Source organism: Calonectris borealis, chromosome 14 (genome assembly GCF_964195595.1).
Source record: "Calonectris borealis chromosome 14, bCalBor7.hap1.2, whole genome shotgun sequence".
In the NCBI taxonomy this organism is placed as follows: Eukaryota; Metazoa; Chordata; class Aves; order Procellariiformes; family Procellariidae; genus Calonectris; species Calonectris borealis.
This window is the reverse complement of record NC_134325.1, coordinates 7785567-7812380: the sequence shown is the minus strand read 5'-3', so window position 1 is coordinate 7812380 and position 26814 is coordinate 7785567. Positions and strand designations below refer to the sequence as shown.

Below are 26814 nucleotides of genomic sequence, written 5' to 3'. Positions count from 1 at the left end.
TTCAAACTCATGACCACCTAGACCACCATTACTAGCCAAAAAAACATATCACTTTTCTAAATACTTACTTCAAGTCTGAAGAGTAGGATCAAAACACCTACATTTAACAGCTCCTTGAAGTGCCATAGATGAACCAGTCTCAAAAAGAGACCACAACATTACATGAGGATTTCCCTGCACATTCTCTCCAGCAGAAGCCTTAAAAACACATGCACAGGAATATACTGTCTTAGTTAATAAACTCAGAGCAGACTTCCACTGCAGCAGCTGGTGGTCCCACTTCTGTTTAACTTGTTTATAAAGTTTACCACGTTTACAATGTGGCTTAACAGACAGGAGTAGGTTGCTTAGCACCAGCCACCTCAAAGCTATGCTGCTTTCCATGTGAGGAAAAGCAAGGGTGTGGTGCTCTCCACCTGCTGTGGATTAGAGAGTTACGTATTAAAAGACCTACCTATATTAACAGTCTACTATTTTAAAACCAATCTATCATGAGTGAAAGATTAAAAAAAAAAAAAGGAAAACACTGATGAAACTTAAAGATATTTGCACCTCACAAATGACACATGCTGTCATTTGTTGTCTTAACTCATTCTAACGCCACACAGTTAGTGACTGAACTCCTGAGAGCTTTACATATTTAAGAAAACACATCGTGTTTGCTACAGGCTGTAATTTCTTACATTTGACTTGAAAAACGTAATCCATCTCCCAAATGTAATTCCACTGTAACCTCTTGTTTGAATCTGCTACACATTATTCATAAGCAGCCTTTCATCAACCAATAACTTTATTTAAAGGGGGGGATGAAGCTACCCACTCTCTCAAAACAGTATTACACAACCTAATCTCAATTACATAAAAAACTTCAATTCCTCTGCTATGCATGGCACTAGTGTTACTTCTAGGTTTAATGTTTTGCTGCTGTAAAGGTAACTGGAACTTGTTTAAGCACTGTTTTCTCAGCAGATGTTTACAGTTTTATAGCAGAGCACTTTTCAGTGAGCATAGCCTGAAAACACCAGAACTGTTGATGGCACCACTGACTACATACTCCAAGTCAAAACAAACAACAGCTTTTATCATCTATCATGATTTAAATTGAAATGGCTTTTCTTCACTTCCAAGCTTGAAGAAAGGTCGTGCAGACGTGCATATCCATCTCCTAACCAGGTCCCATCACCCCCTTCTTCCCCCCACCCCCAAAAAACTCAGGTTTTGGAAGAGAGTCAGAAAGAGGCAACGTGCTTACCCCTGATAATGGTTAGATCATCTTTAATTCTAGCACCTGAAGTTATACAAGGGTTTGCTTAATAATCAAGTTTCAAAGAACTGCTGGACACATTCAGTAAGGTGACAACTGTGCAATACCACTCAGTATTTCAATATCAGGGAACATACTCTTGAATTGTTTAAACACAATCCACAGAACTCAAAATTAAACAACCATCCACAGTTTAACTAAACAATCAGTTAAAAGTCTTACAGTTTAATAATTCACATAATGGTCAGTCTTTAGTAAGGGATACTGAAATTCATTAAAACACAACACTAGATTTTACTCTATGGGTGTGTTGGGCAGGCACATAATTGGCCATTCTTGGGTACAACCAGAAGAGTAAGGAGAAGTTTACCACAGTTTGGCAAATCCCACATTTTGTCAGTTAAAAGTGAACTGTGAGAATTAAATACTCATCTTTACATATACACAAGTTATGCTGTGAAAGCATATTTGCTTACAAACATATAAAAATACTTGTTAACTAGTTTGATAAGAAAATAATGTATAAAAGTATATAGCAAAAACATTTAATCATCTCTGACAATGGAAAGATCAAATTCATTTTTATATCACATGAAACAAAAACAGCTACAACTTTAGTTTTCCTTAATCCCTTACCCAGAAATACAAAGGAAGACACAATTTGTTTCCAAACAAATGATGTGAAATTTCTTAATAAGCTGAAATGCCTCAATCCAGAAAGAGCGCAGGTATTTGGCCATATCCTAATAGTAGTAGTAATCATCCTGCAGCTGTTCTGGATTTATAAAATAAATACAGTAGACTGTTTTGGCCACTGAAATAAAACTGCAGCAAAAATGAGAGATGAAAATTTTTGCTGACAATGAAATTCAGTGTAGGTTTCTTAAGGCTAGCTGAATACTCAAGTCTAATTTAACTGAGGGCAAAAAAAGCCAATCCACCCCTTTTTTTAAAAGTATTCTCTATACTTCAATATAGGTCTTTGCAATAGCTAATGAAATGTCAGAAGTAAAAATAAATTAATTCACAAGAGACAACTTATGCATGACTTCAACACCTTGTCCTACACGGTTTTGTTTCATCTCCTTTGCGAATAAAACTCCACAAGGTGCAAGCTCTTAAGGGAGAGAAGGAAGGAACTGTGGTATTAAAGAAGCAGCCTTAGTGTTTTCTTTTGAAGTCTGCCCCAGGATGACCGAGTCTTCTTCAAGAACTATTCTGCCAGCTGCTTGGACTAAGGCTATTCTGGTGACCACTTTTAGGACATGCACATATAAGGCTAGACCAATACCAGAAGTAATGTAAAATGATGGAAAGAAAAAAAATAATCTGGCAGTCGATAGCTTGGTTCTTGGGATTCTCAGAAAATAACACAATGGCAGCCTTTCTTGTCTTTTTCTTTCCGTGTTGGCTCTGGTGAAGGAGGGCACTCTTGTTCTTGAAATTTTCTGGAAACAGATATTTCAAATTAAATTCATAGAATCATTTTCAGTTAAAAACAAATACTGTATTTAAAGTTACTGGTTTTTCACTTTTATAGAGGATGGACTGTTTTGACGCTCAAACTACTAATTTTAATAGTAATAGTTTTTTGGGGGTTGCTTTTTTTTTTTTAAAGAAACATCATTTTTTACAGAAGGCCAAGCGCAGATTTAGTTTATCAGGCTGACTTAGTAGGTGATCAATAAAATCTGAAAGATCAAGGTGAAGAAATTCTCTTTCAAATACGTATTACATTCATGTAAACATTTTTGCAAATACACATGAATATTTTATAAGGGAGAGCATTGGTCAAAGTTTCCAGGTTACAGCAGGTATAATTTTCCCTGCGATTTCCCACTACATTCGCTGTACCTATCCATTACTGTAGGAGGAACATTAATTATCTGGTCTCAAGTTATCATACCTTATAACTCTGACAAGTTCATGAAAAGCTTGGTCTACATTCAATCTGATTTTTGCTGAGGCTTCCATGTATGTTACTTTAAGTTGTCGTGCTAGCTGCTGACCTTCCTCTTGTGTCACCTGTAACAGACATCAATCATTAAGTTCAAGGCTTCCGCAGGCATGTTCATATCAGTAGACACCGCAAATACACATTAAGGATCTATTTCCCTCAAGCAATAATGCTGAACTGGCCACAGAATAGTTTCCACACTGTCCACATAATACAACTGGGAAACAAATCCATGTAATACATCTTTTCAAATGCAAGTGAAGACTTTTTAAAAAAAGTTTCTGCAATAGACAAAGGTTGATCCTCTAAAGAATTTCCCTCACTGCAGCTGCCTCGTCTTCATTTCTGCATAACAAGAACAAGTTTTCCTTCAGAGGCAGACAAGAGTCCCTCCCTCCTCCTCAAAGCAAGAGTTTTAGTCAAAATCTGCTGGATTACTACAGAACTATGAATACTATTGCTAAATTCACCCTCTCCCTGTCCCAGCTAAATCTAGAGAAAAAAAATCATATTACTACTTTTAAAACAAGAACTGATGTTTGGCTTCTGTATCTTTATAAAAGTCATCTAAAAAAATTCTATTTATGACACAGCAAAATATTAATACAGCCAGCTTTAAACGTAGCTTAAATTACAAGAGATCTAAAAATCCACGAAGCCTTCAGGCTATCCAGAGATATGAAAGAAACCCTGTCTACCTCTTGACTCCTTGGGACAACACAGGAAAGGGAGATGAAGAGGAAATAATGAGCATCACAAAGGGTTGGTATAAAATTTAAAGCGACGAAGCAGAAGGCAGGACGCCAGTGGACCATTATAGGAAGGAGGAATAAGTTGGTCACAGGGCAAAACCAAAGGAGATGGCTGCGTATTTTTGGATGAAGTAGAAAGCAGCGAGGTCAGACAACAGAAGGCCACCCTGAGCAGTGCAAGGCATCCAAGGCTTCACCAGGAAGGTCACCCACAGGGCCGGGGAGGAAAGGGCAGCTTTGAGTGATAAAAGGAAGTACAACAGATCTTGCCAGGACAATGGCTAGTGGAAGAAATATCAAAGATTACACTGCTTTCACAGAAAAATGTTAAACAAGCACGTAGAGGACTGATACGGTGAGAACAAAAAACCAAGGGTTTCTTTTTAATTTCGTTTTGAAAAGGCACTCAGATATTCACTTAGATTAAGAAGCTACACAGAAATGGAAATAGATGGAAACAGAAAAGCATCATTGGGAGCGTTCACCACACTGCAAGATACAGAAGTACTTTTTAGCTTGCAAAATACTCTCCCAACAGCTACACAGACAGTTTGAGAGCCTTCAGGCACAGCATCTCAACACATTTGATTCCTCTGTCCTTAGCACCCCCTCTGGTGTTATATTCATATATATTTATATTTTTGTATTTTTGTATTTATATATTTACTGCTGAATTGAGGGCTGTTCCCACTAAATCCTCCTGAAGCCCTACAAGGAGCCCCCAGCACCTTGTGCCTTAGCTGGAGTAACTCGGGATGCATCCGCTGATCTCAAACACTCATGAAAACTCTACATTTATTTCAGTGTTATTGTTATCTGCTGAAGCAAAAAAAAAAAAAAAAACCACCAACAAAAACCAATCCAAACCCAAGATCAACTACTGAGGCTGCATTTTTAACAGCAGGGCACAAAGTGAGAATGACTGGCATCCTTCAGTCCTCCACTGGTGTCTGAAAACTGAATGATACTCAAGATTTTTTGCTCCACTAGCTGGAGCAAACCCACTTCTACCTTTCACCCCCAGATGTTGAAATATCCTTATTCCAAAGCTTACGAAGGCTACATTTTGAGAAATGTTTGTAGCTGTTTTCTGGCACGTTGATGACATTGCAGAACCCCCCAAAGTTTGCATCAGGGCTTCCAGAACCTTTTGTACATCTCTGCCTCAGTCGCGAGACGAAAGTAAGCTAAAAGTACGGATACGGCAGTTTTTGCAAAACTAACCCCCTTTACTTTTCTTCATCCCTGCACAGTCTGCTGTAGGCCCAGAAAGTGAGAGGCTAAAGTCTAATAAAAATAAATAACTGGGAAGGAATGTATAGTCCTGAGGAGAAACTGAACCCAGTCTTCAAATGTGCATGGTTACTACTTTCTTCATTATTGTATCTAAAGCACATTAGAGGTCCAAGTCAAACTAACACCATAATAAAGTTAAGCTACACTTCCCCAGTTTTCTGCATTTAAAATGCTATAGATGCAACATTAAAGCCCTTATTGCATTTGTTAGAAGACCTGTAATTGCTTAATTCCAAAACAATCTTTTTGTCAATCTTACAAGGATATTTTCAAGTAGCTTGTGGTCAGTTTTAGTGACCTCAACAAAGTCAGCTTAAAAAAAATACTTGGTTTTGGACACACTGTGGAAGCATTTGCAATGCCCAAGTTGTAAATTAGAGGCCAGAACATACCAGCTCCATTTTCATTGGCGAGAGAAATGTAGTAAGTACCATGGAAACACTTGAAAACAAAAATGAATTTACATCTTTTTATTCTCCCTTCTCAAGTACAACAACGCTGTGTCACGACAGACTTTTCAGTAAATGTGACGGGAGAGCTTATTAAATGTCACCAGCAAAATAAAAACTAAATCCTTTTTCTTCAAAGAACACTGTGTTTTATTTTGACAGAGGTAAAGAGAACCACAGATTTTCTGGTAGTAACTGTGTGTGTACGTGTGTGTTTTGGTAAGCTTAAGGCTGAACACGAATGGGACTCAACTTATAATGCTTATCCTTTGTTTTAGGGTATTTTACTGCTTGTTTTTGGGTATCATTCATTCATGCTGTTCAGACATCGGTAAAAGTTTCTCAAATTAAACACCATTATAGAATATGTAAGTGAGCAAGTCAAACCTGGAAAAGCTTATTTCCCCAACTCCCTAAGTAACAGTCACCTTACTGAAACAGTTTCCGTTTGAGTATCTGCGCAAGAACCCTGTGAACCTATCTCACACGGCCCTCCCTCTTCACTGTCGTATCCGAGAACTGTTAGATATATGTTCCTTTCTGAAGTTTCTATTCTTTACTCCACCTAAAGCAACTCTACAAGGCCGGCTAACCTAACACTGCATCTGTATTTTGCCTGGATACTTACGCAGACTAAAGGTCACGTTGCACTCACGTCAGCAGGTAACAGGTAAGTGCTTCCTCAAGTTTGAGAGCAATCCATTTCTACCTCCTTGTGGTCACCCTACAGTGCTCCCTGCACAGAAACATTGCCCATTCCTGCAGAGAGCTCCATCACTCCTGAAGAATGCATCTGTCATCCTGATTTTCTGCCTCACCAGCCCACCCACAAGTGCTGCTAGTTCATGCTTACTGTGGGCTACCATAGTAGGAGTAGGAGTAGTTCACCGTCCACTAATCCTATTTTGTCTGCGTTCTCATATAAAAGGTCACTTGGGTACACACAAACTGTGGTTAAGAAGCACTGACACATACTCAAAGACTGACTTGCTGTATTCAAATACAGCATCAGATGCCTGATTGCTAGTTACCTATAAAGCTCAAAGTCAGGCAAGCCATGGAAAGACCTGAAGGTATGATCCATCTGTGAGAACATCACTGTATATGGCCATAAAAATCTACCACCTCATGAAGTTTTTGTCACACTTTCATACAAGTTCACAATAGTTAAGAGAAAGACCAAAATGAAATGTTAATGAATTTGGATATGCCACCACCCAGGTCCCTGTACCCATCCACCCCCTGGAATAAGCCATCTCAGGTCAAGCCATTTGTTAAGCAGCAAGTCTGCAAAACCAATATATTAACTGCTCGTTGGCTAGCGTCTAGGCTGATGCTGATCAAGTTCAAAGCACGAGACTGCTGGCCTGGGATCATCAGCTTTGCTCATCACCTGTCTGTGCATAAACTGGAGCCACATGGACCTCTCTTTAAAACCTTGCTTTAAAGGTATCTAGCAACACAGATGATCTTAGCACTAGGTCATCATATTAGTACAGTCATGATGCAAAAGCAGAAACTAGCATTTAATGAAACCCAAGCACTTTCCTGTTGCAACCTGGATTTTCCCTGAAACCCTGCCATCTGGGGAATGATCAGACTTGACCCAGTTTAAGCTAGCAGTTATCTACAAAAAGTCATACACACCCTGCACTGACAAGTCTACTTCTCTGTCAGTAGTGGTTATTACTAAAACATCTGGTGCTCTACTGGACTGTCCTACTGTAGAAACATCCAGTGTTGTCCGAGTTGTACGGAACTAATCTATTTAAGGGAACGACTGCTACACAGCATTTACTTTAAGGAACGAGCAATGAGAGATGGTGCTTCAATTTTGGTTTCACAATCGCCAACCTGCGACTGGAAACACTGGTAACTTTATTCCTTATCATACAAGGACATTCTAGAGATTAATGCTTGCTCGTCGTCTAATAACTCGTTTTTCTTTGTCAACCTAACATGTAAGTATCAAGGACTTTGCCTCCCATGCCACAAAGGCCACAAAATTACAAAAAGTCTGCTTAACTCTGTCTATACAGTTATTACCGTAGCAAATTGCTATTCCAAACTTCCTCTTTCACCCCTCTTCTTCCAAAAACACCTGTGAGTTGACCTATAGTATATTACAGCCACCACTATTTTAGACTACACCTTTGGTATGCTCCTAACACTTCATCAAGATCATACTATCATCTGTGCACTTCTGCTGTACAACCCAGTTCATGTCTTTCCTGAGAAAGAGTTGCCACCACAGAAGGATTACCAGTTCCGCATCATTTGCTTCCAAATTCATGGTATCACAATGATAGTACTCTGTACTGTGTTCAACTACAAAATACAGCCACTTGCATAAGGGTGTGGTCAGGCCCTTGAGATATCCAAAACTTTCGTACATGTTTAATTCTTTTGGTCTCCAGGAAGATCTGTGTGTTAATTCTATTGAGTATCGTTTGCCAATCAAAACACACACTAAATTACTTTCTTTAACTTAGTCTTACGCTCTCAGAGGTAGCACATGTTCTCTGTTCTTTCACTGGGTTGCCTCCTGTCTTTCAGGAAAAGAAGGCAGAAGCCTAGTACAAGCAGTTTTGCTCTAAGAAACTCATACCCAACTTCCTGAATTTCTACAAAGGCTACTTAAATTCTGAAGCTGAAAAATGTACATTTGTGATTAAACAAGTTTGAAAGAGCAAGACAACCTCATGTAGAACTGCCAGATAAGGCGGCAGTGTGACACTCCAGCCTGGCTCAGCAGGTTTACAGAGTAATTCAAGTGAGGTTTGACACACCAGCAGACTGAAAATGCAAAAACGCAGAGGACTAGCACTTCTCAGGTCTTTGCCTGCAAGTTACAGCCTGGGGACGCCCCACACTTCCCACTCCCCCCAGCTCCCCTAAACAGAGGTGAGGGAGTACTCTCGCCTTTGCCCCCAGACCTCCCACTGCGGCTGCCTGTGCAGCAAACCGGTAGCCAGAGCAGGATGACCTTGCTTGCCAGGCTGAAGTTTTGTCATACTCGGGGAGGTGTGGCGGCAGGACGAGTTTTCAGCCAGATCAGCAAGCTGGTCCAACTCACTGACTGGATGCCTGCATCGAGAGTTCACGTGATGGAGCAGAAACAACCCCACCGATGAAGCAGAGACTCTGGCTGCGTTTAACATCCAGCTGATAACATCTCACTGCTTGCTGCTGCCAAAAGGCGAGGTCTCACTTTCTTCCCCCCACCCCAACTCCTCCCTGCTCTGCTCCAAGCCACAGTCCCACCCCTTCCCATGCTTGGAGCACTGGCACTCAATCTTTCTGCAAGCTGATTTAACTCACACAGGTCCCAGAAAGCCATTCCAGCTTGTCTGTTTTTCTCCCTGTCTAGAAAGATGATTCAACTCACAAAGTGCTTCAAGTGAGAGCTAGGGCCAGCAAAGGAAAGAGGGGGAACGTGAAGTCAAGAGGGAGGGGAGCCTCTCCCTCCTGGGGACTGACTATGTCAGCTCAGCATCCCCAAACCATTCCTCCAGACTGACTTAAGGCCAACTGAAACACACCACGTGAGGGGGAAGGGGCAGGGAAGAGTTAAGGACACGTAACTAGCTGTTTCAGCAAACCCAGAAGTGCTATTTCAGCTACACTAACAAAGGCTCTCTAAGCCCCAACTTATGATGGAAGTCACAAATCTACCAATTTACATGTAAATTGTGTGAGTGATAGCACCAAAAGTTATGCTTGTCAGCATCTAATCAATTAAGGCAATTAATGTAGCCATAAAAAACAAAAGAAGCTTTTGGGGACACATGCTTTTATTTGTGTTCAGATATAAGCAGCAGAACTGCAAAGTTAAGCAATTTGAACACAGCTGCTTTGAGCCTGAATGTGTACCAGCCCATCACCATCTGAACAAGCAGCTAGGAGTCAGGTACGGAGGGACTAGCAGGAGAAGAGGTGACAGGCACCTCTTCCTTTAAGGGAGAAACAGATGCTGTGTAATAACAAGAGGAGGGTGGAGGAGAGAACAAAGCTCATAACTGTTTCTAGAAATGGATCTACGGGATTATCAACTACATTTGCAGGTATCCTCTGAGAACTGGGGCTGACAGTGATCATGTTTTTTCCCTCCCAGAGCATCTGGATGTTTGTCCTTCAGCAATTACAGTTTGCAGAACTGGTTTCCATGCCAACATTTGTGCATGAGATAAAGTACATTATGTTCCAGGACCTGCAAGGTTAAATTTGGGAATTTTGATGGGGACATGATGGTAACTGAAGAGTGAAAGAGTTTCACTTTTGTCTCAGGGACAGGATGATAGTTCTGTGCGTGTGTGAGTACGTGAAGTTACTTCCAAAGACTTTGTGAGCTACTTATTTCTGTGAAAACTTCTTTTAAGACATTATCTTTCAGCATAGGTTTTAATTTTGTCGTGATCTTTCTACTCAGATTCTGGGGTAAAGAGGCTGTGACAATCAAGGGAGCATACTCAACAGGAACTTTTTTGTAGTGAAGGTTTCATGTAGTATTCAAGAAATTCATTCAACAACAATGTACTAACCCACTAAGCTCTAATGTAACTTGTTTTGAGCCTGATTTTTTTCTTGTTTCAGCCACTGTTTTTTGACAGAGAAAAAATTTTATTTAGCAAAGAACAAAACCTATGTAAGCACTTGTGGACAGAAACTAAGCCACGTCCTGGTACACAAATCTGAGAATATCTTAGTGTTTAAAGCTGTTTTCCTTGTGAAACTCTTAAAAAAACTACAGCAGTTTTAGTAATGTTTAGTTTACTCTCAGATAAAAATCAATCATGTGTTTGCTACCAAGCTTTAAGAGTCATCTTACTGTCTCAGGAGAAAATACTAAACTTGTGAAATAAGTTCCTGAAGAAGAATACAAGTTTGACGCCTGTTCCTTTCCTGCTGATGTAGTAAGATTATCCTCATTTCAGCTCAAATCAGTTTGATTCATGAAAATCAACAGTAAATAGGGAAAACAAATTTAAATTTCCTCTTTAAATCATTCTAAACTAAATCTTTTAAGTTCTCTTACAACTAGAGATTGGAATCTAGTATTTCAAAACTTTAAGGTACATAAACACGACAGTAATTGTGTTGCTGTACTTCCAACTTTTAAAGCTTTAAGTCAGTTATGCAGAAGATGAGTGGCCAAATAGAAAACAGCAAATGGCTACTTATTTATACATAACAGCAGTGAATGGTAAAAGCAACAGCACTGAAGTCTCAGGATCGTTAGAGCTGGAATGCACTCTGCTTGGCACAGCGCGCTATGGTGAGTAACAGAACGGAGGAATTAGACACGTTCATGCCTGAGTAATCAAGTCATGACAGAAAGCTCTCAACTCTGTATGTGAATAGATTTAGTCTCAACATAACCCTACTGAGTCAGATGTGCTGTATGTGGAATGCCATCATGCTTCTAAGAGTCTTCAAGTACAGAAACTTAGTGTGGTTGTGCTTCTTGCATTGGAATTAGTTAGTATGATATGATTTTTTTTTCATTTGTTTCTTGTTCCCACTCTATTTTGGGGAGGGAATGTAAAGTTTCTAGAAGAAAGTGAGCAGTAACTAATAACAGATGAATTACCTGTCTTTGGTGGTCCAGATCCGCTTTATTACCAACTAGAATCATAGGAAACTCATCGCGATCTTTCACTCTAAGAATTTGTCGCTGAAACTTATAGATTTCTTCAAAGCTGTAAAAGAATAAAGTAGAGCATCAGTGTACATCATAGATTCTCAGGTTCTGCAGAATGATGAGTCACCTATTCAGACCTGCCCTGCCATGCCACACAAGCAGACAGCTGCAGGCACTCCACCAAAGAGTCCACTGTCACAGCATGACCAGTTAGAGAATCATTCAACACTCAAACTAAAAAAAATCCTCAAGTTAGCAGTGTGCTAAGCACTGGTCTTGGGTGGGGCTGCAGGGTAAGCAAAATGCTTACTGTGTCTCGATCTAGAAAGATCCAAATGCCAATGTGTTGCAGAGAATCAAGCACCCACAGTCCATTCTACAAATACTGACTTTGGAGTTCAACTCTGGCTAAAATATTCGAACTAGTCTAGAGACCCTGGTAATCAGTATTTCAGCTGGCAACCTCCACAGCTACTTCTAGGAATTTTGGGGGAAGCTATCAAAGCTGGAGAATTTTATATCTTGAAGAACAAAAAAAATGGCAGGGCTGAATGATCAGAAAGCTTTCCATTTACCAACTAAGTTATACCAGGTACCGATCCTGTTCAAGCAGTAAGGAATATTCCAGCAGTGCTTAAGGGAAGGTGAGCAAAGCGGAAAGCTACTCCAAGGACAGTATATTAAACAAGCCAATTCTGGCCTAAACAAGGATTTTGGAGGGAAAAAAAAAAAAACCACACTGCTTTCAAGTAAACACTGTTAAAGCTACATCAGTACATGAGGAGCTTCAGGACAGATGCTTCCAGACAATCACATATCCTTTGGAGCACAGACTTCCCAAGCACTATATTTAATTCCAGGCGTACAGTTCTGAAGCCATTTATACGTAGATGTGCAAACTAAAATTTAAAAGCAAGATGATCATCAATAAGAAAGTTGCATTAAAAAAAAATTACATAGTCAGACATGACAATGCCAATCCACCTCATCCATATAAAGCAACCATGAGAAGAAAGGTGAATTAGAAGGAAGGTATGCCACTAAGCATAGATGGACCACCATTTAGATATGCTGTTTTAATACTCTGCTCAGAAGTCCATAGCAACTGGAAGAAAAGAGTTCAAAGTTACCAACTAAGTCATCTAGATTTCCTCTTGCTTCAGAATTACTTTCCACCACACAAGCAGGACAGACACCGCTAGCAGATACTTCATTGATAGGCAAGGTAAGTCTTGAATTAAATGAGTATCAGAACAAAAATTAAAACTCTGCTCTTCAGAAATCTTTGCGGGATTTCAGAGAAGAGAGTGATATGCAGGTTTAATGTGTCAAGACCTGCTTAAAATCAAGGTAGACCCTTAGCCAGACGAGCAAATAAAAACTTAAGATTTTTAGACAAACCAAGGAGTTCACATGACATCTTCAAAAAAATCTACAGTCCTCTGCAGCAAAAGTATTTATGCTAACACAAGTGCTCAGTATGTCTTAAATCCACAGACCCAGATCTCTGACAGAATTGTAAGAGTCTCTTCTGGACAGTACATCCAGAAGAATTTATACATTTAGCAGCATTCTTAAGTGTAAGATACAGATCCAATGTAAACACACTCATGCTCCATGGAATATTTCTCTTAATTCTCATACAGATAGAGCTGCTAATAAGATCAGAAGTAACTTATTAGAGCTTAGATTGAATCTGTAAGGGAGGGGGGTAAAATCATAGACAAATTTTTTTTTTGTCATTTTATTGCTCTTCTGTTGCAACTCAAAACAGAGAAGGACAGATCCCTGAGCAATTCTCCTTTAATACTACTTATCTGATAAGCTCAATGGAGGAAGAGCACAGCCAAAATATTAAGTGATTGTCTGTATATACATGGCAGTCCTACTCTTACAATGATCAGGAGCTACTTGACCAAGGTCTGTGAGCTTCTAAGAAGATATGTTTCATCTCAACTCAATCAGTTATGCGGGTTCCAGTCAATTCATGCGAGTAAGCAGAGTGAGCACTGCCTGCAAAAGAGTGCAGAGACATACCCTGAACTGGATACACCCGTTCAGAAATCCAGAGCCAGCCACTCGATGTTGACAAGCACATGGCAAGGAGATACGTCTATGAACTGATCAGACATCATAGCATGTTGCCCTTAGTTTAAATTTCTGTCACTTCCAGGAAACTAGCATTTTGACTATAATGAAATGCTTGAATAGAGTTGTCATTTTTTTGTGTATGCTTTTAAAGTCATCTATTGCAAAAGACAGATATTTTCAATAAGTGATTGGTTTAAAATGGGTTTTCATCAGTGCCGAAAGAATGTCACACCACAGAATCTAAGAGTGAACCCATATACTTAATGTTTCTGTTTGAGATTATTTCAATAAAGGATAAGCAGCAATTTAAGATTAATTACAACTTGTTTGTTTTAATAACTTGACATCAGGCTTACCTTCCTCTATCAGTGACTGAGAAAACAAGCAGAAAACCCTCCCCTGTCCTCATGTACTGTTCACGCATGGCTCCAAATTCTTCTTGTCCTGCTGTATCCAGAACTGAACATAAGCAAAACCTTGATTACTACAGTTCATGTTCTTAGAGTATAGACTGAGAAAAAAATCCTTCCTAGCAGGATATTGTGAGAGTCTCTCCTGCACATCGTAACTAAGCAGAAATCGCTTTTCACATATACTACTGGATTTTTGCTAAGATTCCCAACAAGTTCTTGGACTGACTGAACAATTCAAGACCTACCAAACAAACTAAACAACAAAGTTTGGTAGACTTTGGCTAATTCACGACCAGCTGAAACAGCTGGAAAATGCTTAGAGAAACTTGGGGATGGGGTTGGGAGGGTGGCTGGTTTGTCCTTAACGAAATCAATGACAAGGAAGAACTGAAACTTTTAAAGCAAAGCATTTATATTGGACTTGGGAGAGGCAGCACACAACAGCCAAGCGATGTGTTTTTAATTCCACCATGTCACCCAGGTAACTGCCAGGATTTGTACAAATTCTCCTAGTTTTGTAGGCGCTAAGGCTTCGGGAATAATTCTTCAAAAAAATGTCCAATTTACTCTAAAGAGAGAGACTTACACATACATAAGGCATAAGCACTTCAAATCCTGGGTATCTCATTAATAAAACAAAAGTAGGTAGCTTTTATCAGCCACACACTTACATAAAAACCCCATGCTGCACAGTTGTTTACCTGTGTTACACTTTACGCGTACAGACGCGGATACGGGCACCGGCAGCTGGAGGCTGTTAGTACCATGCTTTAGCGAGGCTACTTACTGTCCAAGCGCGCAGCTCTCTCATCTATCACACATTGCTTGGTGTAGGAGTCTTCAATCGTTGGATCATAATCCGTAACAAAATAGGACTGCAGAAAATAAAACAAGTTTGTGTGTAAGACAAGCACATACAGGACACCCATCAAATAAAATGCTAAAACTGTACACTTACAGCTTAGGGAATACGAGCAGGTTTTACCCGTGTACAACCGTTCACCACTTTATCCAAAAAGATAGCAGGTAACGGCTTTCCTATTCTCAGCAAACACTCGTAAATCATAGCAATTACTAGCAGAGTCACTGAATTTACTGGATTCCCACAGAATTTCTAGCATTTTCTAGAGATTTCTGGTAACTCCTAGAATTTCCCAGCACGAATCCCTAGAAACTTTTAGTTTCTAGAGGCTTTTAAGGTCTGTAGTAACTGCTAAGTTTCTCTGAACTTCTGGTAGGGTTAGAAGTTTTTTGGAATTCTCAAAAGTTTCCAGGATTTCCTCCCCTGCTCCCAGAGCCAGTAATTTCTAGCCAATCTAATTCTAGGATTTTCCCAGCTGTTTCTAGAATTCTCTAGCAGTTTTGTAACAATTTCTAGCAACAGCTCCACGCAGCGCAAGTGGCATTTAGTTTGTAAGCTGAATAAAATTTAGTGGATCATCCTTGTTCCCAGGATTTCTCTCCTGGTTTTAATGACTTTAAGCACACACACCCTCCAAAAAGACAACTCCTGAAAGCAGAATAAGCCATGAAACGCCTGTGTCACCCATTGCCTAAGCACAAGGCTCCACCAGATACTGCCAGTCTGTTACTTATTACCCAAACCGCAGAGCGAAGCACATTCTGGTACATCCTTCTAGAGACTGGGTGACCTGGTATCGAATACTGGGGTAACAATACTATCTGAAGATGGCAAGTTTAGATTTCAAAGGATGAATTTTTAGCTTGCATGCAGTCATAGCAAAATTATCTTCAGCCAAAACTAAAGCACATTAGCATAACAAATCTGAACTCTGATCAAATTCCTCCCCCTCTGTGCTCAATGCAGCAGGCACCGGGGATGTGTACTGCCCTGACTGTTCAGAAATCAAGCACATAGGGCATGCATGCACCCCGATGAATGCCACTGCAACTGAAGGAGTACTACCTGCGTACGCTATTCAGTTCTGTAAGCCAGTGAGGAACTAGGAATGCTTTAACGCTACATATTGGCTCCTAGGAAGACAAAAGGGGAGTGTTGTTCTTGCATTAAGAAAACATCACCAAAAATAGGGTGCATCTCCTTATTCATGTCAAAATTAATAGTTCTCACTGAAGCATCTTTCCCATCACACAAATTCAAAAGATACCAACAAGACACCACTCTATTCCTCTAAACTTACCAAAGTCAAGTTAACAGATGTCATGGTAGGGAAAACAAAAAAATAGGAAAAAAAAGATAACTGAAGTTACAGCACTAGCCCACTAACCTTCTCCAGACACATCACTGTCAGTGCAGAATGCAGTTAACTCTGTTCTTGCAGATACAGTTTTATTAGTGTGGTTGTATTTGTTCTTGTCCAGTTTCAATCTGGAGCTGCCTGTGAGGCTGGCTGCAGTACTTGTCCTGACTGCACCCAGCTGACTCCCACCATTTGGACACGTCCACGCTATGTTTCTGGTTTAACAGCACGGACATGGGCTCCCCCGCAGAGCTCATCAACTGAGCTGCAGCTGCCTTATTGGGAGGAACACATCACCAGTTGTAACACACTCTACCAGCTGCATAATCTATATGTAACCTATGCTCATATACCACAACCTCACCACCATGCAGTCGGTGAGCATGTACAGGTTCTGTTGATCTATTCATTTAGACCTGGCACCATACTGAAAAACTGCTGACCCCTAGAGCAGAGACGCTGAACAGCTCTGCGCGTCTCCTTTGCATTTTAAGTAGACATCAGTAAACTGTCCTCTCAGGATACACCTACACAGTAGCCTCAGTCGCTCTCATCAATGGCACCACTGTGTAACCAGCTACCTTTATATAGCAATGACATTAAAACCACCACGTTCCTCTCCGAGAAGGATAAAATCCTAGCAATCTGTCCCACCAGAGATACCTGTGACACATGAGATGCTATAATTCAGTCCTTCCTCACAGTGTTTCGTGAAGTCAAGTTGTTCATTTCTGCATAAGAAATGGTTTCTCCCTTATTTTAGAACATTCACCCAGGCTAAGCAATCTCCCCCCTTCAACCCCCCTCAAAATCCCACCCACACAAAACAACAAAAACCCCAAACAAACCAACAGGCAGGGATTCTAAATGAAGCACACAAACAAATTCAGGTTTTGCAGCAGAAGAGTGCCTATTTGCAGACAGCACAACATCTCACCACACAACAAACCCCCAGAAGATGCTGTTCCAACTACAAGTTGTCACTTTACCTCGCTTCTCTGAAGATTTAAAGAGGAAAAACCACAGCCTTCAAAACTGTTCTTGTCTTTTCTTTTGCCTGTGTCCATGACTCAAAAAAAGTGTTATCCAGGAGCGTAAGAACAGAGTTTTTGAGGAATGAATTTATTAATAAATTCTAAATTAGGTCTCAAGTCTTCTGTGGCCTTTAACAGTCTTTGAAAGATGGAAGAGAAATTCACTTATGTGAACATAGAAATGTGTAAATAAAATCATTTACAGACTCTGACTTTAGAAGGTAAGATCACAAGGAAAGGAATTTAAGTCCTATGTTTCATTAAGGAAGCAGAAAGTGTTATTCATAAAAAAAACATTAAGTGACTAAAACCTGGTGTCACTATCAGTATATCTAGAAATTCAGCGTTCTGATTTGGAAGATAAAGCACGCACTCTGAAGTTACTCCCTATCCCTCTCCAGCTTCAACTTTCATTTCTCTATCCTGCAGAAGTCAAAGTTACTGTCTGACCCTTTACATCTATAAAGCAGTCAAGTATGCCAAGTTTTAAATAAAAGGGAGAATTTGGGATCAATTTATTTCACTCTCATAAATCAATAAAAAAGTAGCAAGTTTATATCCAACCAGGGCAGTATTTTTCACTGAGAGAGGTCAGAAAAAGAAAACCATAATAATCTCAGAGGGACTCTTCATATTTTCCTTATTATCTGTCCTTGGGTCAAGAACTGCAGGATGTTCTCTAATCTCCAGGGCATTTCTGTGATTCCCTCCACCCTTTTTGGTTTCTTTTTTGTTTGGTTGTTGTTTTTTTTTTTTTATAAAAAAAAAAAAAAGAGAGGAAACTACACACAAAGTGAGAGTGCCAGACTAGGTACAGAGACATGGAATACTGTTCCTCCCTCAAAAAAGTGAACAAGACTAAGTTACTCTGATCCAGCATCAGCCACATCTCAAATTCAGAATGAGCAAGTGCCAGAGCTCCCCCATTTAACAAGCCTCTTCTGAGCAATTTCTTCCCTCCCATGGAGCTGCGCTGCCAAATCTGCTGTCACAGCCGCTACAGGAGAGGTTTGCGAGGCAATTAGCGTTGTGGTTTACCTCCAGGCACTGGACAAAACTAATGTGCCTGAAATAGCTGCTGGTTTTGAAGGAGTCTTCCCAAATTGCACTGGGACTATTTGCAACAGGGAGCACATCAACTGCAGCTTGCAGGCCTTATTCAGTCAGGGCTGATCTATGAAAATTAGATGCAGCAGACGCAGTATTTATCAATCTGAGCAGAAGTGGACCTTACTGCTGCTGTACAGTCAGTGCTTAAAAAATTAAGGGATGGCAGAGTATATCCTGAAATACTCCACGAGGCTGTACCTTGACTCCTGAATGCCATCCTGCAATGGTGGGAAGGTGCCTGCACACCCTGCAAGCCCAAGACCATGCACCAGTGTAAGTAGCTTTGTAGAGGTCAAGGAGTTTGTGGCAGAATTGCTTCAAAGACTAACAGGAGTGCAATTCCAGCAGATGCAAATCACTGCCAACCTACTGGTTTTAAACCGACGCCGAGTCCCGACACATTAGAGGAGCACGCGTATGCTTAGCACAGCCATGCTGTGTGATGCCACAGTGTTGGAACACCCAGGCCTGCCTACTGCTGTCTCCTTTATGAAAGCTGTACATGCAAGCCCTAACACTTCAAAGCAGTTGCCCTGCTAAACTACAACATACTAGAAGCTACAGCAGGTGTCTCAGATGCCAGCTGGGACAAAACACACTGGGCCACTCTCTAGGGTGACCCCTTACAGACCAGGTTGTCAGAGCCACTCTCCTAGGAGCAGTTGGGTTTCTACGACGAATCGGAGGAGCTAAGCCTCATTCAGCTGGCTCCACTGCAATTGGCCACTGCCTGCAGGAAATAATTAGAAGAAACTAAATTTCTTCTATGAAGATAGTAACTTGAACATGCTCTTGTGTTACACCACTCCCTTAATCACTAGCAAAAATCAAGGCTCTTTCCACCCACCTCCTAGAAGGGAAGTGAGAAGCCAAGCCCAGTAGTATCATCAACCATTCAATTTACCAAAATATTATGCAACAAGTTTTCTAGGTTTCCTCTTTCTAAGACTGCTGAGGCAATCAAGTCCAGAGATGGGAATGCCTGCCAAGGACGCAAGCTCTTTTGCAGAGGGGAAAAAAAAAGCCAAAACAAACCAAAAAACAACGAAAAAACCCACCCCATCCCCAAACCACCTACATCACTTGCAGCTGGGCAACCCACCACCACAATCCCTTCCTATACACACACCTGTCATCTGAAAACGTATTTCAAACACAATCTCCTGACCTTCGCAGGAGTTTCTACTTGCGGTGCTCCGGAACGATGACACTACTATACTGAATAATGCTCTAGCAGTCTTTCTCCATTTAAGGTAATAGTAATCCCTAAATTATTCTTGCAACCACTCAAGTCTTTTGGCAAGGAGAACGTGTGAAAAATCTGCTTTCAGTTTATCATCTTCCCCCTTGATTATGCTGCCTTTAATACACATAAGTGAATTCCTCCATTAGCTGGACTCATTTACAAGCTCAGGAGTCCCACTCCATAAATTAATAAAAACAACTACCTAAGTAAGACATCTTACATGGAAAGACAGAGAACCCCCGTGAAGTTTCACAGCTCTTATGCAGCTTTTCTTATTTACTCTTCACAAGGTCATCAACAGTCCACAAGCTGGAAAGCCACTGGATTACTTTCTTTTGCACCAACATTTAAGTTTTAAGGCGAGAGAGAAGTCAGACGCTATCAACAGGGAGCTGCTGTAAGCTGCAGTCCAGAGGCTGGTTGCACAACGTGCTTCCTTTTACCTTCACACAAAGCTTGACGGGCATGCAACGAAAGGCAAGCCAGCACAGGGAAAGCGCACCACCATGAGTAAGTTAAAGGAGTGGTACATGCCAAAATATATATTCATCCTTGCTGTGTCTGTAATCTCCATTTGTATTTACTAAATATACATTTAATATTTCAAAGAGTCACTAGTTGCTTATTTAAATTTTTTCCACATTTAAATTTTTGGTTTCAACTGAGTGGAGGCAAGGAAATAGCAAGGTTTCCACCCTCCAGCTGAAGTTACAGACCAGCTCTGGATTTAAATAACATCTACAATTTCAGCATTGCAAATAGCCCCAAAATCCTTCCCAGCTATAATTTGTAAGGCAGAACTTAAAACAAACATGTTGGTGAATGCTACACACCAAAGCTTCAGCTGTAGACTTTGAGTACATTCCCAAATACCTGAAATACATGATCCCAAGACATCTCCTAGGCTCTAAGTGCTACTTGACAGAGTCTTTCTTTTGGCATTTTCTCCTTTGACTACCATTAATATTATCACCTCTTTTCTACCTTCTTCCTCCTTTCCTCTGCACTTCACCAATAACATTTGTCTGCTTCTGTCCCACTCAAAGGAGAAAAAGTCCAATTCAGGATCTGTAGAGGCATGTCTTCATACCATGGGCACAGAACAAATAACAGTATCAGCTACAGCCCTATCACATACCACAGTGATCAGATCAGAAATACTTAATCCAGAAAAAGACAGAAACCTGACAAAGTTCTCTTCTAAATACCTTTCTTCATTTAAATTATTATTTCTGACATTTGTTCCAAGTCACAAAGTCAGTGCCAGAGTTGAAGACCAGAACTATAGTGCCCTGCCCAGTTAGTAGGGCCATAAGCGAACACCTTTCTGTTTGAAGTACTTGGCTACGTGGTAGAAGCTTTCTCAGACCATGAATTAAGATCTAAATGACTGACTGCATAAATCAGTTTGTAACCACCGATGGAAATCTTACAGCCTCTGCCTTCAGCTCTTCTGCCTAAGAAGAGTGACACAGCAGCCAAGTCTATACTAACACGACCACAGTGTCACCTTGTGCCCTCCTCCAGCCTACAAAGAGGGTAGAGACCGTTTCAAGGAGCTTTAATCTACATTTCCATCCCTGTCCCTAGAGGAGCATAAACAGGTTCAAAGTCACCACAGACATGTTCCTAGAGGACGGGTGGCAGTAACCTGCCACCTCGCTCAAGCCCTACGCTGGCCCGGATCCAGAACTAACCTGCCCAGCAGAACTGGTAATTAAGCAAAGCAGCTGCTAGAGCCTCAGCGCCTGAAGAACCTCCTTTCACACAACAAAGGAGGCTCCTCAAGTAATTTCTTTAGAAATATTTGAGTTGGCTGGCTAGAAAACAGGGAAAACATGCAGGAAAAAACCTGAACTGCCTTCTGGAAGCAAACCTAAACCCAGACAGCATTCCAGAATAAAGGAACAGACACAGCAAAACATACAAATTTAGTATTTTACAGAGCCCCATGTACTTGGGTCACAGAAAACAAACAAACAAAAAAGCACACCACTGATTAGATAGCCTTTGGCAAGCTTGTTAAATACTTAACAGATACCTGCCCAAGAATAAGTGGTTCACTAGGACCTGAGGTTTCCCCACAGGTCCAATTGGTTGGCATTGGGGGAGCAGGAGATCAACGCTGCTGTGGTCGACAACAGGGAATGCCACCTCTGCAAAGGGCTCGGGCACCACACAAAACAATACCAGAAAGACTGCAGGAGCTACCCACAGCAACCCAGCATCGTTTTAAACAGACGTGCTTGAGATAGCATTGAGCATGCTTTGCTGGCATAAACAGTCAGGCTTTGTACAACGAGGGGAAGTATTTTGGTGTTGAACGCTGCAGAGAGAGGAGGACCAAAGGTCTAGAATTATGCTGATCAAGACCAGACTGCAGAGAAAACGAATAAAACACTGGATCATACTACAGAAGGCCAAGTGCATCCTCCTCCAATTATCCCATATTCATACAAAGCTTTAAGAGTTACCTTCTTTTAATTATACAAACAGTAATACCTGTTCCTTTCTTCTGAAAAACATAAATTAAAAGATAGGCTGTGCTTGTAAGCAATCAATGATGCTTCCCTCAATTTACACTTCTTCCCACTGTTCTAATGTACACTGCCAGCATTGTTATGGCTATCCAGGGAAAAAATGTCATTTATAACAACAATTACTGCAATTATCCAGTGGTGTGAAACACCTGGTAATTTCACGAACAGTGAAAACTGAGACACAAAGAGGGAAGAGGATTAAACCGAAGAAAATTATAGTGAAAGAAAGAGGCTGTGAGCCATATACAAGCTAAACCCTTTGGAAATTCAAACACAAGTTGAAAAGTTGTTTTATTTGCTCCTGAAGAACTAGCATTACATAGACATATAATACTGATATTTATGATTAAGTACATGCTTAATCAAATCTTAATGATTCTGTTAAAGAAAAAAAATCATAATGGAGAATGCAAAGTTCTTGAATAACCCATGGCGGCCTCAAAGTGCACCCATTAGATTATCCCCCAAACACATAACTGGAAGACAGAAGAGAAACAAATCTTAAATTCTGAGTAAGATATGGTAGGTTACAAAAATAAACATCTGACTTGGTTAAGTACAGGTAAGTCTTCCCCTTCACTTTTTTCTGCAATGCAAGGATTGTCAAGAGCTTGTGCTTGGTCTGGAAACACTAAACAAAGCATGAGTTAGTCCTATTATATGGCCACCACCTCCTCTCTCTCCCTCTCTCCACTCCCTGCCCTTCCATATACAGTGATCACTGAACGAGCATACCAGAAAAAGAAAACTTAAGAAATCTGCGTTCAGTGCATGGGAATATTTATTGCACGCAGCCAAATATAACACAGCTCTTTTCTGTATGGGCTTTGTTGTGGTCACTACCCAAAGTACCTAAAAACAAAACTAACTTTGCTTCCCTCACAGGTGTTGTGAAACATGAGTTAAGATAGGGGGAGCAAAGGTATAGAGGGTAAAGTGTCTTCAACCTGAAGACTAATACACATACCTGAATTCTATCTACGCACCTTTAATCTTCGTATTTCCTAAATGAACACTTAAACTTCATATCCATAAACACACTCGTTTCCAGTGATGTTTCTCTAGATAGCCATAGGCTAGGAAATTCCACAGATTTCATCCACAGTTCAGCAGGACTGACTCGCGTTAGGGACTTAAGAACCACATTGGTTCTGGAGCATCAACTTATCGTGCAGGTCACACAGTGGACTAAGACTCAGGAAGATGAAAGACTGAAATCAAACTGACTTTTGTGCTCTGAAAGGGAACTTCCATCAGTTCTTTACACCTTTCAACACTCCTAAAAAACTGCCTGTTAGTTTTTGGCCTTCCCCTAATTGCTACTTATAGTAAAGCAGCTTTACCTTCTCCAACCCTGCCTGGGCTGCAGCAGCACAGGAAAGAATCTCCCTTCTTTTCTCCCTCAAACCTGGCACCCAAGGCACAACTTGCAAAGCAGCTCAAGCTTACAGGTAGAAATCTGGAGAGTTTTTAACTACTAAACAGGTAATTACAAGATTCTGTGAAAAAACTAAGAATCCTCACAGAGACGCTTGGGGAAGAGAAAGTGTCTTTGAAACATAACTAAGGCAGCCTCTCAGTGCATGTTCAAATCATGGAGGTTTAAAGAATAAACTATTACAACTACTTTATTGAAAAAGATTACATGCCTTTTTACTAACATCCTGCCAAACTTAAACATACTGCTAGGGTAACTCTTGTAAAGCGTTAACGCAGCCTCAACACTTGAATTACGGACAGCGTGGGTACTGGTTACACGCGTATAGCAAGAATACTGATGAGAGTGGGGTTTTTTAATATGTATTTTGAAATGCATGTGAACATCTTTTTAAATACCATCTTCCTTAAAAACAGCAGATTGATACTTTTTTAAACAGCTTTCCCATTTTAAACTCAAACTGAATCTGCACTGCGCTTACGTCTTCTTTCAGTTACTAGCTTACAGCTCTCCACACTGTCCATCGACTCAGTATTAGCAGCTCACCAACCTGTGAACATTTGCCTCCAACTTACAATTCTCATCAAATTTCTCAAAATCAAACCACACCAAACACCAAGTACACTCACAGAGAGAACTGTCGTAGCCAATACATGCATTAAACTTTCGCCTCTTGAATACTTCCTGGTGATGCAGTTTTCATTACTCAAGATCAGAGAATGAACACTTTCACTGTCTGTTAAGACTTCTTTGTAATGGCTTGAATTAATGCCTTTTAGTGCCAGTAAGCACCTACAAAGTTCTTTGAAGGCGGCTATGCAATTTCTCAAGCCGAAACACGTCTGACTATAAAATGTACTCTATACTGCAAGCATAGATGAGTCTTGATTTCATTTAATTTCATTTTTGCTTCACAGCAAATGTGTGCAAGAACTATGAACACAACAAGTACTTCATCTTCCTGATCTTGGCCATTTGCAATTCCAGGAATGTTTAAAATATTAGCTACATACTATCTTTTCATCCATAAAGTTTTATATGGTTCAGACAGTTTTCAGCACAGCAGCTTACACAAGCTCTTCAGGACAAACTCAGTTTTTACCTCAAGAAGCCCATGATATCTTTTAAGAAGTGCATATCTGATTTTAGGATATGTGTATAACCAGATAATGGGGAATACAGCTATAAGTGAAAAGAAAGTACGGTTACTCAAAAAATCCCCTGGTGGGGCAGAAGTAAAGTTACTGGAACACCTTTTCTCGTACACATGAAATCATTAGAAGACCTCAAGGTACACAGTGTAATGTAAGAGCTTTTGATTTCCAAGTATCAGTACAGTATCAGGGTAAGACTTACAAATCAATTAAAATAGCTCTTCATTAACTTAAACCTACCTAAAACACAGTCAGCAACAGACTTCAGGTTAGAGGCTATGAGGAGACCCATGTTTAGGGCATTTACAGTCTATTAAGAAAGAAGCCACTTCACAACCCCTTGAGGAACGTACTAGAAGAACTGAAATGCAGATTGGAAAAGTTAATTCCATGGCAAAAAAAACTCTTGAGGAGGGTGCAGGTATTCATGTCAAATCAGAACATTTAAAATAGGGTCATATTGCAAACAAATTGCTTGTTAATTGGATTTTTCAGATTGTCTAGCCTAGGTTATGGACATTTGCACCCATACAATCACATTAATGCAGTAAGAAGTTCTCTAGCCCAAACAAGCCAGTAAAACAAAGCCTCACTTCAAGAGCTCTAATGCATTTTAGTAATGTTAACTCCTGCTTCACGTTTTAAGTACCTGAAAATGTTTGAGTCCTGGGACTCCACAGCAAGCCAAGGTAAAAAATTTCTGAAGTTACTACTTTCAGAACAAGAAAGGTATTAAGTAAAGATTTGTTTTAGGTAGTAAAAGCCTTTTCCTGCTATTACATTTCAGTTCTCTACAATGCCAGGCACTACTTTCAGTTGTGTAGGTTTGGAATTGCTTGGAAGCAGATGTGGACTTGGACCACAGTTCAGCAGAAAGATCCAGGTAGAAAGCCTGAGGAAGGCAAGTTCTCCACATTCTTCCTGAGATACACCCAGGTTAACTAGTCCGTTAAATCCAGAGCCTACAGTTTTCTAGAATGATTCAAGTTAGGATTAAATATTTGTAGGATAGTATTTCACAATGCAATTGAACTACGTTAGCAACTTCCTGCCAGTGGAAGAGGGAGGTTTTGTCATCCCCACTCCAGACCTTGTCTGCAGCACGATCAGGAGACCAGACAGTTCAAATTGCGAACTAAAAATTTAAAAAATCCCCCACCCAAATACTAGTCAACTGCAAACACCTTTAAATGTCCAAACACTTCAGGAAAGCTCACAGCGCATCACTAAAAGATGCCTCTTCCCCCAACTCATTTATATAATGTGTTTATTTAGATATATATAGAGAAAAGTGCCAAACAGGGACTGAACCAAAAGAGTGAAAGCTTCTAGAATTTTTCATCATACTACTTGTTCTGTTAGAAAAGAGACACAGAATCATTAGCACGTATGTAATTAAAAGTTGAGATGACTCTTTCAGAGCCAGTAACACGCCTCGTTTATACTATGAGATCACCGTAGTCATAGATAGCAATACACTAGTTCCTGTCCTATAATTTTTTTCTATTACCACAGTTAATATCATGGAATTTTTGAACACCAGCCTGGACAATATCCAACATGAAAACATTCAGCTTCATTAGTGAAGTCTGGAGTACTTTATTTTTCGGAGATTTACTGACTGATCATTAGAAGCTAATTATTTAGGGAAAAAGCTATAAAATAGCACTTATACCTAATAAGAACTATTGTGTCAGAAGATAAGCACAGTTCTAATAGCTTTATTTGCCCAAATTATGTATTTATTCAACTCCAACCTTTTGGCCTGAGACTAGACTGTCTAGACTCATTCTGCAGACTACAGACTACAGTTATTAATGATCTTTAAGTTTTGAAAGTACCATAACCAGAAGTGCCAAGAATGCTCAAATGGCAGCTGTAAGTATTATTTAGCCATCTATTTTCATTAGCAAGGCTAATTATTACTAGCCTTCCCCCAAAATCCTCGTCCAGCTAGGTAAAATACACAAAGCAGTTATCTTTTTGAGTCATGAAAATTTTAAATGATAATGAAAGAATTGATTGCCTACCTATGAAATAATGGCAAAATCAATTGAAATGAAAACATACTAAGCAACTTCCCCTTAGAAAAGCGTATCTGAACAGCTTGCAGGTGTCAAGTTATCCACAAAAAGTTCATGCTAAAAAAAAAAAAACAATGGTGATAATGCGCTAAATACACACTTTTAACACGGCAGATTCTTAAG

At 40.2% G+C, this 26814-nt stretch overlaps 1 protein-coding gene across 1 annotated transcript in view; it reads right to left on the bottom strand.

The window, feature by feature from the left end:
- Positions 1-1258: 1258 nt before the first annotated feature.
- The window catches only part of RRAS2 (RAS related 2), a 46980-nt gene continuing 21424 nt past the window's right edge, over positions 1259-26814 (bottom strand). The window contains exons 2-6 of the mRNA XM_075163102.1: positions 14651-14738; positions 13807-13909; positions 11309-11417; positions 3171-3289; positions 1259-2712 (exon numbers count right to left, since the gene is read on the bottom strand). Coding sequence (XP_075019203.1) covers positions 2625-2712; positions 3171-3289; positions 11309-11417; positions 13807-13909; positions 14651-14738 — 507 coding nt within the window. The 3' untranslated portion in view covers positions 1259-2624. The remainder of the gene's footprint in view (positions 2713-3170; positions 3290-11308; positions 11418-13806; positions 13910-14650; positions 14739-26814) is intronic.